General features: G+C 48.3%; 1 protein-coding gene across 1 annotated transcript in view; it reads left to right on the forward strand.

The window, feature by feature from the left end:
* Nucleotides 1-15411, forward strand: part of LOC144507539 (uncharacterized) — a 57753-nt gene extending 42342 nt beyond the window's left edge. Inside the window, exons 7-10 of the mRNA XM_078234677.1 lie at nucleotides 6064-6138; nucleotides 9188-9262; nucleotides 11992-12066; nucleotides 15013-15411. Of these exons, the coding sequence (XP_078090803.1) occupies nucleotides 6064-6138; nucleotides 9188-9262; nucleotides 11992-12066; nucleotides 15013-15029 (242 nt within the window). The 3' untranslated portion in view covers nucleotides 15030-15411. The remainder of the gene's footprint in view (nucleotides 1-6063; nucleotides 6139-9187; nucleotides 9263-11991; nucleotides 12067-15012) is intronic.
* Nucleotides 15412-15821: the final 410 nt, after the last annotated feature.

Consider the following 15821-nt stretch of genomic DNA (forward strand, 5'->3'; position numbering starts at 1 on the left):
GAGGCTTATTTGTCTCACTTTTGGGGCCTCCTTTCCCCGCTGATGGGATCATATCCAAGCTAACGGGAATCCAACACCAAGTATTCCGCCCTGCCGTTTTCACTCGGCAGGTTGGTGGTCAGTCAGTGGGGTCGGGGGAGGAGGGGTGGTGGTGGTGGGGGAGTTGGGGGAGGGTCCTTCACTGCTCCCCAGTGCCCAGTGGATGGCACAGTGGTTAGCACCGCTGTCTCACAGCGCCAGGGACCAGGGTTCAATTCCCAGTTTGAGTCACTGTCTGTACGGAGTCTGCACATTCTCCTCGTGTCTGTGTGGGTTTCCTCCGGGTGCTCCAGTTTCCTCCCACAGTTCAAAGACATGCTGGTTAGGTCCATTGGCCGTGCTATACTCTCCCTCAGTGTACCCGAACAAGCACTGGAGTGTGGTGACTCGGGGATTTTCACAGTAACTTCATTGCAGTGTTAATGTAAGCCTACTTGTGACACGAATAAATAATGGGCGGCACAATGGTTAGCACTGCTGCCTCACAGCGCCAGGGACCCAGGCTCGATTCCCCGCTCGGGTCACTGTCTGTGTGGAGTTTCCACGTTCTCCCTGTGTCTGCGTGGGTTTCCTCCGGGTGCTCCGGTTCCCTCCCACATTCTGAAAGATGTGCTGGGTTAGGGTGCATTGACCCGAACAGGCTGTGGCGACTAGGGGAATTTCACAGTAACTTCATTGCAGTGTTAATGTAAGCCTTACTGGTGACTAATAAATAAACTTCACTTTTAACTTTGAACTTTAAAATATCAAGGCCTCTCCTGCCTCCCCCACATTGTCCTCCCTCCCCCCCTGCCCTGTTCACGCTGGCCCTCCCCCCTTCATTCCCCCCTTCTGTAAAATTAAACCCTCCTAACTTCATGGAACCTGGAAATACAAGACCTGTTCAGGTTCCCGGGAGTAGTGATGGAGCACAGAGACCCCTCGAGATGCAGTAACCATTAGAATAACGCAGTCTGTCTGTACCTCACCAATCTATAAACATTGCTGCATACACGCTGCTGAAGTTCAGAAATGTTTAAAGTCCATCCGACCAACATCGGCTTCAGATTCTGAGAAAAGAATGATTCACTGGGCAGCCAACTATTCCCTTGGCTACACTCTGGAAAGCATGTGCAACATTCATTTCCAAACACATCGGCCTGGAAATTCCTCTAAGTTTATTTATTCGTGTCACAAGTCGGCTTACATTAACACTGCAATGAAGTTATTGTGAAAATCCCCTAGTCGCCACATTCTGGCGCCTGTTCGGGTAACACTGAGGGAGAATTTAGCACGGCCAATGGACCCTAACCAGCGCATCTTCCGGAATGTGGGAGGAAACCGGAGCACCCGGAGGAAACCCACGCAGACACGGGGAGAATGCGCAAACTCCACACAGACAGTGACCCAAGGCCCGGGATCAAACCCGGGTCCCTGTGAGGCAGCAGTGCTAACCACCGTGCAACCGTGCCACCCAGAAATTGAGGGATAAGTGACTTACAGGGAAGAAAAGGTTGTGGATATCAATGCATTTGAGCTGCGTCCAAATTCTCTCTCTCTCTCTCTGTGAAATTGTCTTCTTGACCCTCCATCCAAAACACTCAACCGCCCACACCCCAGCCTAACTCGCATCGGCAGCTGGTACTAAGGGGTGTATTGCCAGCTACAATATGCAAGTTGCTCTCACAAAGGAAGCTCAGGCTTTGATGGGAACTATAGACCTTTCCAGAATTGGAAGTTTTCCCTCAATTTCAGTCACGCAAGTTGTGAGACTCCCTGACTCTTCCAAAGTTAGTATTTTATTTTTCTTCATTCTTTCATGGGATGTGGGCGTCGCTGGCAATGCCAGCATTTATTGCCCATCCCTAATTGCCCTTTAACTGAGTGTCTCGCTCGGCCGGTTCAGATGGGCAGTTAAGAGCCAACCACATTCTTTTTTTTATTCAATCTTGGGACTTAGGCATCACTGGCTGGCTATGCGGGACGGCACGGTGGCTCAATGGTTAGCACTGCTGCCTCACAGCGCCAGGGACCCGGGTTCGATTCCCGGCTCAGGTCACAGTCTGTGTGGAGTCTACACATTCTCCCCATGTCTGCGTGGGTTTCCTCCGGTTGCTCCGATTTCCTCCCACAGTCCAAAGATGTGTAGGTTAGGAGGATTGGCCGTGCTAAATTACCCCTTAGTGTCAGGGGGATTAGCAGGGTAAATGTGTGGTGGTGCGGGGGTGGAGCCTGGGTGGGATTGTGATTGGTATAGACCCGATGGGCCTAATGGCCTCCTTCTGCCCTGTTGGAATTCTATGATTCTATGATCCCTAGTTGTCCTTGAGAAAGTGGTGGTGAGCTGCCTTCGACTGCGTGGCGTGCTGGGCCATTTCAGAGGGCAGTTGAGAGTCAACCACATTGCTGTGGCTCTGGAGTCACATGTAGGCCAGACCGGGTAAGGACGGCAGATTTCCTTCTCTAAGGGGCATTAGTGAATCAGATGGGTTTTTCCGACAATCGACAATGGCTCATCAGTAGATTCTTATTACCAGATATTTTTTATTGAATTCAAATTCCACCATCTGCCGTGGTGGGATTCGAACCCGGGTCCCCAGGACATTAGCTGAGTTTCTGGAATAATAGCCTAGTGATAATACCACTAGGTCATCGCCTCCCCCATAACCACATACACTTCAGATTCTGAGAAAAGGATGCTTCACTGAGCAGCCAACTATTCCCTTGGCTACACTCTGGAAAGCATGTGCAACATTCATTTGCAAACACACTGGAAATTCCCGGAAAGTTTATTTATTAGTGTCACATGTAGGCTACATTAACACTGCAATGAAGCTACTGTGAAAAGCCCCTAGTCGCCACACTCTGGTGCCTGTGGCAACAGGAACAGCAAATGCTGAAAACTCTCAGCAGGTCTGACAGCATCTGTGGAGGGAGAATGGAGCCAAAGTTTCGAGTCTGGGTGACCCTACATCAGAACTGTGGGCCTGGAGTCACATGTAGGCCAGACCGGGTAGGGACGACAGATTTCCTTCCCTAAAGGACGTTAAAGAGCCAGATGGGTTTTTACAACGATCGATGATAGTTCCACGGTCCTTGTAGTCATGCTGGATTCCAATAACTGGTGACAAGGACTTAGTACAACAGTAGTTTATTATTTACTAGTCTGCACATGCTTGTATTCTGCCCACACCTCCCGCACTCCCATCTCATAACCACTCAGTCTCCAGTCATCGCTAACTTTATAATTTCAGATGTATCATCGTATCGGCTGCTATGGTGCGATTTGAACCCACACTCCCACAGCATTAGCCTGGGCCTCTGGTCCTTAGAACCATAGAGTGCCCACATTGCAGAAAGAGGCCATTTGGCCCATCGAGTCGGTGCCAGCTCTCTGAAAGAGCATCTTACCCAGCAGCCTGCTCCCCGCCGCCCCATCTCCATAACCCCATGCACTTACTATGACCAATCCCCCGAACCTGCACATCCTTGGAGTGTGAGGGGAAACCAGAGCACCCGGAGGAAACCCACGCAGACACAGGGGGGAATGTACAAACTCCTGTTAGGATATCAGATCAGAAACCCTAAGGTATATTAGGAAGTTAAACCAGACCCCAACAGCTTTCTATTTTGGTATCAACGTGAGGCTAGGGTATTTCAAGCCAGGGACATTTCTACTGACGCAATGGGAAACTTTTATCAAAACAAACTTTATTTAACAACATAGTTTAACCATAACAAATGAATTAGCTTAACATTTAACAATTGAACAATACTTAAACATAACAAGATTCTATTCTTAACTGCTAACCTATCAATATTAGTTCCAATTCAAGCAATATTCCTCTTATAGACTGAAACCTCTCTTTAAAGTTACTGAGGGCGGCACGGTGGCACAGTGGTTAGCACTGCTATCTCACAGCACCAGGGACCCGGGTTCGATTCCCGGCTTGGGTCACTGTCGCGTGGAGTTTGCACATTCTCCCCATGTCTGCGTGGGTTTCCTCCGGGTGCTCCGGTTTCCTCCCACGGTCCAAAGATGTGCAGGTTAGGTGGATTGACCATGCTAAATTGGCCGTTAGTGTCAGGGGGGACTAGCTAGGGTAAATGCATGGTGTTGTGGGGATGGTGCCTGGGTGGGATTGTGGTTGGTGCAGACTCGATGGGCTGAATGGCCTCCTTCTGCACTGTGATATTCAATGAGTAAAATGCAGACATACTGGCTTATCTCAGGTTAACAGTCCTGGAGCTTTCAGAACTCCTCTGGAGAAAGAGAGATAGGGGGGTGAATTTTCCTGTTCTGCCCGCAATGGGAATCGGAGCGGGTGAGGGGCAGATCATGGAAAGGTCCATCGGCTTCGGGCAGGATTTTTCCGTTACGGGGCGAGCGCGGCTGGAAAATCCCATCCAAAAAGAGAGAGAGAGAGCGAGAGCATGAGAGAGCGAGAGAGCGAGAGCAACACCTGATTCTTCTGGCAGCCCAAGCAGCAACTTAGGGAGGAGACGGCCCAGAGGTATTATCACTAGACTATTGACGCAAAAACTAACTTTTGTTCTGGGGACCCGGGTTCGAATCCCGCCACGGCAGATGGTGGAATTTAAATTCCATAAAAATGTCTGGAATTAAGAATCTACTGATGACCACGAAACCATTGTCGATTGTCGGAAAAACCCATCTGGTTTACTAATGTCTCTTTAGGGAAGGAAGTCTGCTGCCCTTACCCGGTCTGGCCTACACGTGACTCCAGGGTCGCAGCAATGTGGTTGACTCTGAACTGCCCTCTGAAATGGTCGAGCGAGACACTCGGTTCAAGGGGAACTTGGGAGGGGTAATAAAGGCTGGCCCAGCCAGGGACGGCACATCTCACCGATGAATAAAAAATAATTGCTTATATTTTAAAATGAAACCTAAAGACAGTATTTTTTTCCTGCAAGCTTAACTCCTCCCATTAAGCACATGACTCTGTCCCTGTCAATCAACCTAATCAAATCTCTACACTGAAACCCCTGGGGGAGGCCCAAGTAAACACAAATGCATTAGCTTTGCTCAAACAAACACTCCATGTCTGAAATGAGTACTTATCCTGTGCTCCCAGGTGTCAATTTAAATGTTTTGCTCGACAAATCGGCACCCTGCAAAACAGGTCTGAATTCTAAACCTCCCCCTTACAGGAAACATAATATACATTTCTTAAAGACAGTGTATCATCAAACTCCACACAGTCACCCAAGTCTGGAATCAAACCCAGGTCCCTGGCGCTCTGAGGCCACCCTCTTTCTAGTAAAGAGAAATGTTCAAAGATATTCTTTTAAAAAACAGTCTGTCTTAGTGTCCCGATGATTTTTCCCCAGGGTCACCCACAGCAGTATCCTGGAGATTGATCCTCAATTACTGGAGACTCCAGGCCATTCCTGGAGGGTTGGCAACCCCTCTATGGGGCAGCACGGTGGCACAGTGGTTAGCACTTCTGCCTCACAGTGCCAGGGACCCGGGTTCAATTCCCGGCTTGGGTCATTGTCTGTATGGAGTCTGCACATTCTCCCCGTGTCTGTGTGGGTTTCCTCTGGGTGCTCCGGTTTCCTCCCACAGTCCGAAACTCGTGCTGGTTAGGGTGCATTGGCCGTGCTAAATTCTCCCTCAGTGTAACCCGAACAGGCGCCGGAGTGTGGCAACTAGGAGATTTTCACAGTAACTTCATTGCAGTGTTAATGTAAGCCTACTTGTGACTAATAGATAAACTTTAACTTTACATAAGCAACCCCAAGACCCAGAGCGTTAAATTATAATAATTATATTTGTGAATTTTTTTTATTAGTGTCACAAATAGGCTTACATTAACACTGCAATGAAGTTACTGTGAAAGTTCTGTGATGCTGTTTCGGGTTTTTCTACAGTTGATGTAACAATAGCTAAATGAAGCAGTGTAAGATCATCACCTTTACTTATCATTTATTGCAACTCTGCCACAAGACTGCGATGCTAAACTTTCCGAATCAAGCTTTGGTGGAAAGTTCTGGTGAACTAATCTGTTCCTCCTTTTTCAGTTACGCAGATGTTTACTGAAGTAAGAAGCTCACAAACTCATACCCAAACACAACTGAGAGACATGGCCAATCTGCGTGAGTTCCAGTCTGTCACGAGTGCCTGTCTTTTTCTGTACTGTTCTCCAATCCCTCTGCATTGTAGGAATTCAACAAGTCATTCAAATGGATTTATCAAAGATCAGACGGAGAGATGGCAATCCACCTTTCAGATAGAACGCTAACCTGATGTCTGCCCTCTCAAATGAACGTCATAGATTCATAGAATCCCTACAATGCGGAAGGAGGTCATTCGGCCCATTGAGTCGTCACCAACTCCTACTCACGCTTTACCCCATAACCCCACTAATCCCCCTAACCTGCACATCTTTGGACACTAAGGGGCAATTTAAAGTTTATTTATTAGTCACAAGCGGAATCTGCACGTTCTCCCCGTGTCTGCGTGGGTTTCCTCCGGGTGCTTCGGTTTCCTCCCACAATCTGAAAGACGTGTTGGTTAGGGTGCATTGACATTGACCTGAACAGGCACTGGAGTGTGGCGACTAGGGGAATTTCACAGTAACTTCATTGCAGTGTTAATGTAAGCCTTACTTGTGACTAATAAATCAACTTTAACTTTAAACTGAGTCACTCACCATCCTGACTTGGAAATATATCGGCCGTTCCTTCACTGTCGCTGGGTCAAAATCCTGGAACTCCCTCCCTAACTTCACTGTGGTTGGACCTACACCACAGGGGCTGCAGCGGTTCAAGAAGGCAGCTCATCACCACCTTCTCAAGGGGCAAGAAATGCTGGGCCCAGCCAGCGACACCCACATCACACCAATTAATTATTTTTTTTTAAATCACCAAAATAACACCCCATGTCTCCCAAACCCTGCCACAAGAAAACCTCCAGAAAATAGACTTGAGGTAATTTTTAGATCTTTCTTCACAACTGGTTGCACTGTTAGAGAATAAGACTGCACAGAAGATGGCCATTTGGCCCAGCGAGCTGGTCACAATGAACAAACCCATCTCCTCGCCCCCCAGTTGGGGGGAGAGTGATATTTAATCCATAAATGAAAGCTGCAGAGGGAGTGGAGGGGGCGGGGGCAGGGTGGAATTATAAAACAATAGAGAAGGAGAGATTCTATGCTGCAATGGTGGTTGTTAAGAGGACATCCGTTCAGTTAGACCCTTTCTCCGTTCCTTAACTCAGCTGCTTTCATGGCAAAACCATCTTGTAAATCTATTGAGATGTCAGATGCATTCGCTGGCCACACATCTGTAGCTGTAGACGAACATTTAATGAACAGGACTCGAGCAATAATCACAGTAATGCAACAACATTTAATTTGTTTTGATTTTATTTATTATTGTCACATGTATTAACATACAGTGAAAAGTATTGTTTCTTGCGTGCTATACAAAGCATGCCGTTCATAGAGAAGGAAACGAAAGAGTGCAGAATGTAGTGTTACAGTCATAGCTAGGGTGTAGAGAAAGATCAACTTAATGCAAGGTAGGTCCATTCAAAAGTCTGACAGCAGCAGGGAAGAGGCTGTTCTTGAGTCGGTTGGTACGTGACCTCAGACTTTTGTATCTTTTTCCCGATGGAAGAAGGTGGAAGAGAGAATGTCCGGGGTGCGTGGGGTCCTTAATTATGCTGGCTGCTTTTCTGAGGCAGCAGGAAGTGTAGAGAGAGTCAATGGATGGGAGGCTGGTTTGCGTGATGGATTGGGCTACATTCACAACCTTTTGTAGTTTCTTGCGGTCTTGGGCAGAGCAGGAGCCCATGCCGAGCTGTGATACAACCAGAAAGAATGCTTTCTATGGTGCATCTGTAAAAGTTGGAGAGAGTCATAGCTGACATGCCAAATTTCCTTAACAATCTGATACAGTGTGGGCCAGTGTTTCAACACCTAGACCGGCTGGGTTGGATGTTTGATTCCAGCTGCCTTAAGGTGCGTATATCACTGGAAATATGTCTGAGGATATACTTCAGTAACTTCACTGGAACTGTGCCCAGGGAACAGGAAATGGTGCTGGGGATGGGGGAGACCACAGAGATATCGGAGCTTAACTCAACACCAACTTTGTTCCTGGAAAGAGAGAAGCGCTGTTGTTGCACTCATCAGGACAAATGCAGAAATACTAAATTTCAAATCATGGTGCCAATTGATACCAGGAAGGGTGATTGGTTAGTCGATCGACTCTGATCGGCTGAGGTGTTGCCATGGAGAAAGCTTTAGCAAATTGTAGGTGAGCCGATAGTTCCCCGTTGCTTTCCCCATGGCAATGCCACAGCCAATCAGTGCCGACTTGCCAACCAATCAGCACCCTTTTCTGCTGTAGTATATATTACGGTGGTGCGGTGACCCAGGATGATGCTCTGGGGACCCAGGTTCGAATCCCACCATGGCAGATGGTGAATTCTGAATTCATTCCAAATCTGTGATTAATAATGATCATGAAACCATTGTCAATTGTCGTAAAAACCCATCTGGTTCACTAGAATCATAGGATCCCTACAGTGCAGAAGGAGGCCATTTGGCCCATCGAGCCTGCACTGACCACAATTCCACCCAGCCCCTATCCCCATAACCCCACTTATTTACCCTTGCTAGTCCCACTGACACTAAGGGGCAATTCAGCATGGCCAATCCACCTAACCCGCAGATCTGTAGATTTTTACACAGGGATAGGAGAAGGGCCAAGAGTGTGTATTTTTAAATATTTTTTCATTCATTCACGGCTTGTTGGCATCGCTGGCCAGGCCAGCATTTATTGCCCATCCCTAATTGCCCCTTGAGAAGGTGGTGGTGAGTCGCCTTCTTGAATTGCTGCAGCCCATGTGGTGTAGGTACACCCACAGTGCTGTTAGGAAGTTCCCATATTTTGACCCAGCGACAGTGGCCGATATATTTCCAAGTCAGGACGGTGAGTGACTCGGAGGGGAACCTCCAGGTTGTGGTGTTCCCATGTGTCTGCTGCCCTTGTCCTTCTAGATGGAAGAGGTGGTGGGTTTGGAAGGTGTCTGAGGAATGCTTTGTCGTTTGTGGCAGTATAAAGATCTTAGTGATTTGAATCCTTTTAAATATGTACCGCACCTGCAGTGAAGAGCAAACATCTGTTTCTGTTTCAGCCACACAGATGTTCAATGACCTCAAAACCTCCCAGGCTGATCTGAAGACGGAAATCTCCCAGATGCGTTATGACAGTAGGTGCTGAATAACAGATGGAAAAGATTCCCAGATCCGGTACTCCTCTCATCCCCCCCCCCCGCCCCACCCCATTCCAGAACCTTCCGTTTCAAGATGGTTAACTGAAATGTAGGAATCACAGAACCAGTCATTGGCCGTGTTTTGTCCGCTGTGGTCGTGAGGGATGTTGAGATGTCTCCTTGAACAGCTATTAGGGGCTTTAGTTATGAGGGGGTTTAATTGGAATATTGGTCAAAATGTTGGAAATTGTCTGTTTTTCAGGCACTCTAGGGACGCCTAAGACCCTAAAATGGGAAATTTCTCATTTCATAGAGTCATGGAGGTCCACAGCACAGAAAAAGACCCTTCAGCCCATCGCATCTGCTCCAGTCAAAAACAAACACCTATCTATTCTAAACCCCATTTTCCAGCACAAGCCCATAGCCTTGTATGTACATCAAATGCAGATCTAAATGCTTCATAGAATCATAGGCTCTCATAACTGTTATGGGGGTCTTGCCTCCAGCACCCTTTCAGGCAGCGAGTCCCACCACCTTCTGGGTGAAAAGGTTTTTCCTCACATCCCCAGTAAACCGCTTGCCCTTTACTTCCCCTGGTCATTGATCCCTCCACCAAGGTGAAAAGTTTCTTCCTGTCTATCTATACCCTCATAATTTTCTACATCTCAATCATGCCCCCCCACCCCCCATTCTCCTCTGGTAATGGACTAACCGCCATGTTGGATAAGGACAATAGGCAATGTCACTTACCCTTTGGAATTACAAATATGGGACCCATCGAGCCTACTCACTCTTGGGTTTACCCTGAGGTACTCGATGCCATCACACTCTGAGGGAGACCCACGCTGCTGAAAGTCTGCAGGAAAATAATCAGCAACTTACAGAATGTGGAACGAGGAAGAACAGGAGTGAACTTCCTGACCCAAACTGAAAGGGCCTAAACGACTGCAGCCTCCCTCCCCCATTGCCCCCATTCCAGAACCTGACGGTCCATCACTGTGACAGTTCCTCAGCCCTACCTCCACAATCACATTGACTCTGTCACAACGAGTGTCCAGGGGCCAACTCTCCCTCAGACCTCCCAAATATAGAGGCAAAAAAACCCAAACACAAGAAGATATCAACTACTAGTCAACGATTGCAAACAGCACCCAAACCCAAATTCTTTCATGGGAAGTGACTGCTTGCCCTTGAACTGAGTGTCTCACTCGGCCACTTCAGAGTCAACCACATTGCTGTGAGTCTGGAGTCACATGTAGGCCAGACTGGGTAAGGATGGCAGATTTCCTTCCCTGAAGGAGCCAGATGGGTTTTGACGACAATCGGCAATGGTTTCATGGTCATCATTAGACTTTTAATTCCATATTTTTATTGAATTCAAATTTCACCAACTGTCGTGGTGGGATTCGAACCCGGGTCCCCAGAGCATTACCCTGGACCCCTGGATTACTAGCCCAGTGACAATACACTACACCACCGCCTCCCATTGGGCGGGATTTTATGGCCTTGCTCGGGCGAGATCATAAAATCCCGCCCGAGGCCAATGGAGATTTCCGTTCTGGGGACCTCAGCGGCCCACTGGCCGGGGCGGGGAAGGTGGCAGAGATTCGGCCCTTGTGTCTGTGGTATTGTTGGAGAGACTAATTCTCACCATCAGGTCAAGTGAACGTGACTAGGAGAGTTCCCGGCCTACTCTCTGGAATTCCGCCCCTTTATCATCAAGATGAGGCCTGACTGGATCCTTTGTCATCAGAGTCTGTCTTTCAGGTAAGACATTGACTGAACCCACACCCCTGGCCTGCTCTTGCGGGTGGATGCTAAAGATCCCATGATGCTTTTTGAAGGAAGGGAAGGGGAACTGTCTCCAGTCTCCTGGCCAATATTTATCCTTCAAATAAAATCACAAAGTCAGAATATCTGCCCGTTATCAACTGGCCATATGCGGGATCTTCCTGTGTACAACCTGGCTGCTGCATTTCGCTCACTCCAACACTTTGGCATGTCATTGGAAATGAGGTGACGTGGATGTCCTCAGGGTCTGGGGGTTGAGAAGGGACGCTATATAAATGCAAGTTAGTTCTTTAACGCCTCAATGGGACCTCTTAAATTTATGTATTAGTCAAAAGTAAAATAAAAGTTTATTATTAATCACAAGTAGGCTTACATTAACATTGCAATGAAGTTACTGTGAAAATCCCCCAGTCGCCACACTCCACACCTGTTCAGATCAATGCACCTAACCAGCTCACCTTTCAGACTGTGGGAGGAAACCGGAGCACCCGCAGGAAACCCACGCAGACACGGGAAGAATGTGCAAACTCCACACAGACAGTGACCCAAGCCGGGAATCGAACCCGGGAACCTGGCGCTGTGAGACAGCAGTGCTAACCACTGTGCCGCCGTGCCACCCTCTTGGAAGGTCCCAGGCCTTACCTCGACCTGCCTGACCTCTGATTGGTTCAGATTGGAGGTGGGCGGAGCTGAACCGTGCAGACATTCCAACACCAATCACAAAAGTGAACCCCTCCCTCCCCTTCTCCCCACCCCACCATCATCTGGAACAGGGTAAGTCTGGGGGGGGGGGGGGGGGGGACCTGCCCTCCAATGGAGTCACTCCCTCCTCCCATGGGAATATTCTCACCCCAGTTAGAAATCCTGAAGACAGGATGCCAGATTGACTCTTCCCACCTGCCCGACTCACACCCAAACCTCTGTCTCTCCTGCAGTTATGAAGAGGTTCAGTGAAACTCGACTGGCGCAGAGTGACTGGAAAATGGAACTCGGTCAACTGAAGAGTGAGTGTGAGTGTCTCAGGGACAGAGCGTCGGTCACAGACCCGTTCCAGTCATAATCTGGGCCTTGATAAACCCCAAGGGAATCCAGACTCCGTGGGCGAGGGGGGGAAGGAGTAATACTCCGCAGTGGGATCATCCTGTGCTGCTGCCCTCAATGGAAATCCACGAGGACTCTGCCCAGGGTGGTTGGATGATCCTGTGTATAAAGTAAAGTTTATTTATTAGTTACAAATAAGGTTTATATTAACACTGCAATTAAGTTACTGTGAAATTCCCCCAGTCGCCTGTTCGGGTCAATATACCTAACCGGCAGGTCTTTCAGACTGTGGGAGGAAACTGGAGCACCCGGAGGAAACCCACGCAGACACGGGGAGAATGTGCAAACTCCACACAGACAGTGACCCAAGCCGGGGATCGAACCCGGGTCCCTGGCGCTGTGAGGCAGCAGTGCTAACCACTGTGCCACCATGCCGCCGGCTGGATCACAGATGGGAAATTTTTTTAAGTTTATAGTTTTTAAAGTTTAAAGTTAAGTGGTGTGGTTAGTCCATTCGTCTCACAGTTTTGGTGCCTGTGTCAGGGAGCGTGGGCAGTATTCTCAGCCCAGTGCTCCAGAAGATCCAATTTCTCCCATCCACCATGTGCCCCTCTCTCCCCAGTCTCTGCTGAACCCATTGAATCAACCTGGCCAGGTCTGCAAGCTTCATCATACGGAGGAGATTCACCAGAAAGGATGAAGGGATTCGAGTTATTCGGCCAGGTGGGAGAAGCTGCTCTCTGGGACTAAGGGAGATTGAGGGGAGATTTCATCAAAGAATCCCTACAGTGCAGAAGGAGGCCATTCAGCCCATCCAGTCTGCACCAACTCTCTGACAGAGTATCTTAGCCAGGTCCTCTCCCCCACCCTATCCTCATAACCCCATGCATTTAGCATGGCCAATCCACCTAACCTGCATATCAATGGACACTAAAGGGCAATTTCCCATGGCCAATCCACCTAACCTTTATATCTTTGGACACAAAGGGGCAATTTAGCATGGCCAATCCCCCTAAACTGCACATCATTGGACACTAGGGGCAATTTAGCATGGCCTATCCAACTAATGTGCACATCTTTGGACTGTGGGAGGAAACCAGAGCACCCGGAGGAAACCCACGCAGACCCGGAGAGAATGTGCAAGCTCCAGACAGACAGTGACCCGAGGCTAGAATCGAACCCGGGTCTCTGGTGCTGTAAGGCAGCAGTGCTAACCACTGTGCCACTCACTGTGCCACTCACTGTGCCACTCACTGTGCCACTCACTGTGCCACTCACTGTGCCACTCACTGTGCCACTCACTGTGCCACCCACTGTGCCACCCATTGTACAACTTGATAGAGATGTACAAGATTAGGACAGACTTGGGTAAGAAAGACAAACTCATTCATTGGTGGTACAAGAACTAGAAACTGATGCATTCGTGGGGAGCTGGAAAAGATTATGTGGAAGAAAGGAACCATTAGAACTAGGAGCAGGAGTAGGCCATTCAGCCCCTCGAGCCTGCTCCGCCATTCAATACCATCATGGCTGATCTCACCTCTGCCTCAACTCCATTTCCTGCCCGTTCTCCATAACCCTTCCTTACATTTATTTTGTGTTCCAGCTGCACTCTGGGGAATTCCACGGATTCACCACCCTTTGAGTGAAATAATTCCTCATTTTGGTTTTAAACCTGCCGTCCCTTAGCCTAAAACAATGACCTCTCGTCCTTGAATGTCCAACAAGGAGAAACATCCTCTCCACGTCCACCCTGTCAATCCCCCTTTAGCATCAATTAGATTTCCTCTTATTTTTCTAAACCTCCCCGAGTATCAGCGTAAACTGCTCAATCTCTCTCCATAAGACACGTCCTTCCTCCCTGGAATTAATCCGGTGAACCTTCTCGGAACCGCCCCTAATGCATTTACATTCTTCCTCAAGTAAGGGGGACCAAAACTGTGCACAGTACTCCACAAATTCAGTGTAATTCTCTGTGACGTTCAATCAAGTGATGGATAGTCAGAAGCTTTTTCCCAGGGCGGAAGAGTCGATTCCTAGGGGGCACAGGTCTAAGGTGCGAGGGGCAAGGTTTAAATGAGATGGAGTCAGGATGGCCGAGTGGTCTAAGGCACTGCGTTAAAGTCGCAGTATCCTCTGGAAGCATGGGTTCAAATCCCACCCCTAACATTGTTCGGGCAGCACGGTGGCACAGTGGTTAGCACTGCTGTCTCACAGCTCCAGGGACACGGGTTCGATTCCCGGCCTCGGGTCACTGTCCGTGTGGAGTTTGCACATTCTCCCCGTGTCTGCGTGGGTTTCCTCCGGGTGCTCCGGTTTCCTCCCACAGTCCAAAGATGTGCGGGTTAGGTTGATTGGACATGCTAAATTAACCCTTAGTGTCCCGGGATGTGATAGGTTAGAGGGATTAGCAGGGTAGCTAAGCGGGGATAGGACCTGGGTGGGATTGGTGTGGGTGCAGACTCGATGGGCCAAATGGCCTCCTTCTGCACTGTAGGGATTCTATGATGTACGAGGCAAGTTTTTTACACAGAGAGTAGTGGGTGTCTGGAACTCACTGTTGGGGGAGGTAGTGGAAGCAGATACGATAGAGAGTTTTAAGGGACGTCTTGACAAGTACATGAATAGGATGGGAATAGAGGGATATGGTCCCCGGAAGGGTAGGGGTTTTAGTTCAGTCGGGCAGCATGGTCGGTGCAGGCTTGGAGGGCCGAAGGGCCTGTTCCTGTGCTGTAATTTTCCTTGTTCTTTGATGTGGGGAAGCTGCAGTGAGGAGTGGCTCAGGTAAGTGCAGGTTCCGAGTACGTTTTGGAGTTGAATTGGGAAATCCTGCCAAATGAGGTGAGAGGGACAGAAAATCGAACTTCAGCTGAGATAAGCTGAGATATCCAAACAGCTGTGTTTTCTTTTCAAAGTGCGGGAACGCTCGTAACAGCAAAAAGGGAGCGGGTAAATAGCTGGGAAATGAAAAAGAGGAAAAGAAAAGAAAATCAGGCGAAAGACAACCTTTCTGAAGATCTTACGCAAAGGACAACATTAGGCTGACGTCACCAAATTTATAGCCATGTTTCAGCAAACTCTCAGTCCAGAAATGTTTTATTCCTGTGTGCTGTGCTGTTATTCTTATTTGATTTGATTTATTATTGCTACATGTATTAGGATACAGTGAAAAGTATTGAATCTTAAGAGCTATACACATAAAGCATACCGTTCATGGAGTACATAGATGTACATAGATACATAGTACAAAAGATCGTGAATGTAGCCCAGTCCATCACACAAACCAGCCTCCCATCCATTGACTCTGTCTACACTTCCCGCTGTCTCGGCAAAGCAGCCAGCATAATTAAGAACCCCACACACCCCAGACATTCTCTCTTCCACCTTCTTCCGTTGGGAAAAAGATAAAAAAGTCTGAGGTCACGCACCAACCGACTCAAGAACAGCTTCTTCCCTGCTGCTGTCAGACTTTTGAATGGACCGACCTCGCATTAAGTTGATCTTTCTCTACACCCTAGCTATGACTGTAACACTACATTCTGCACTCTCTCCTTTCCTTCTCTATGAACGGCATGCTTTGTCTGTATAGCGCGCAAGAAACAATACTTTTCACTGTATACTAATACATGTGACAATAATAAATCAAATCAAATCAAACATAGGGGAGAAGGAAAGGAGAGGGTGCAGAATGTAGTGTTACAGTCACAGCTAGGGTCTGGAGAAA

Source organism: Mustelus asterias, chromosome 19, assembly GCF_964213995.1.
Source record: "Mustelus asterias chromosome 19, sMusAst1.hap1.1, whole genome shotgun sequence".
NCBI lineage: Eukaryota > Metazoa > Chordata > Chondrichthyes > Carcharhiniformes > Triakidae > Mustelus > Mustelus asterias.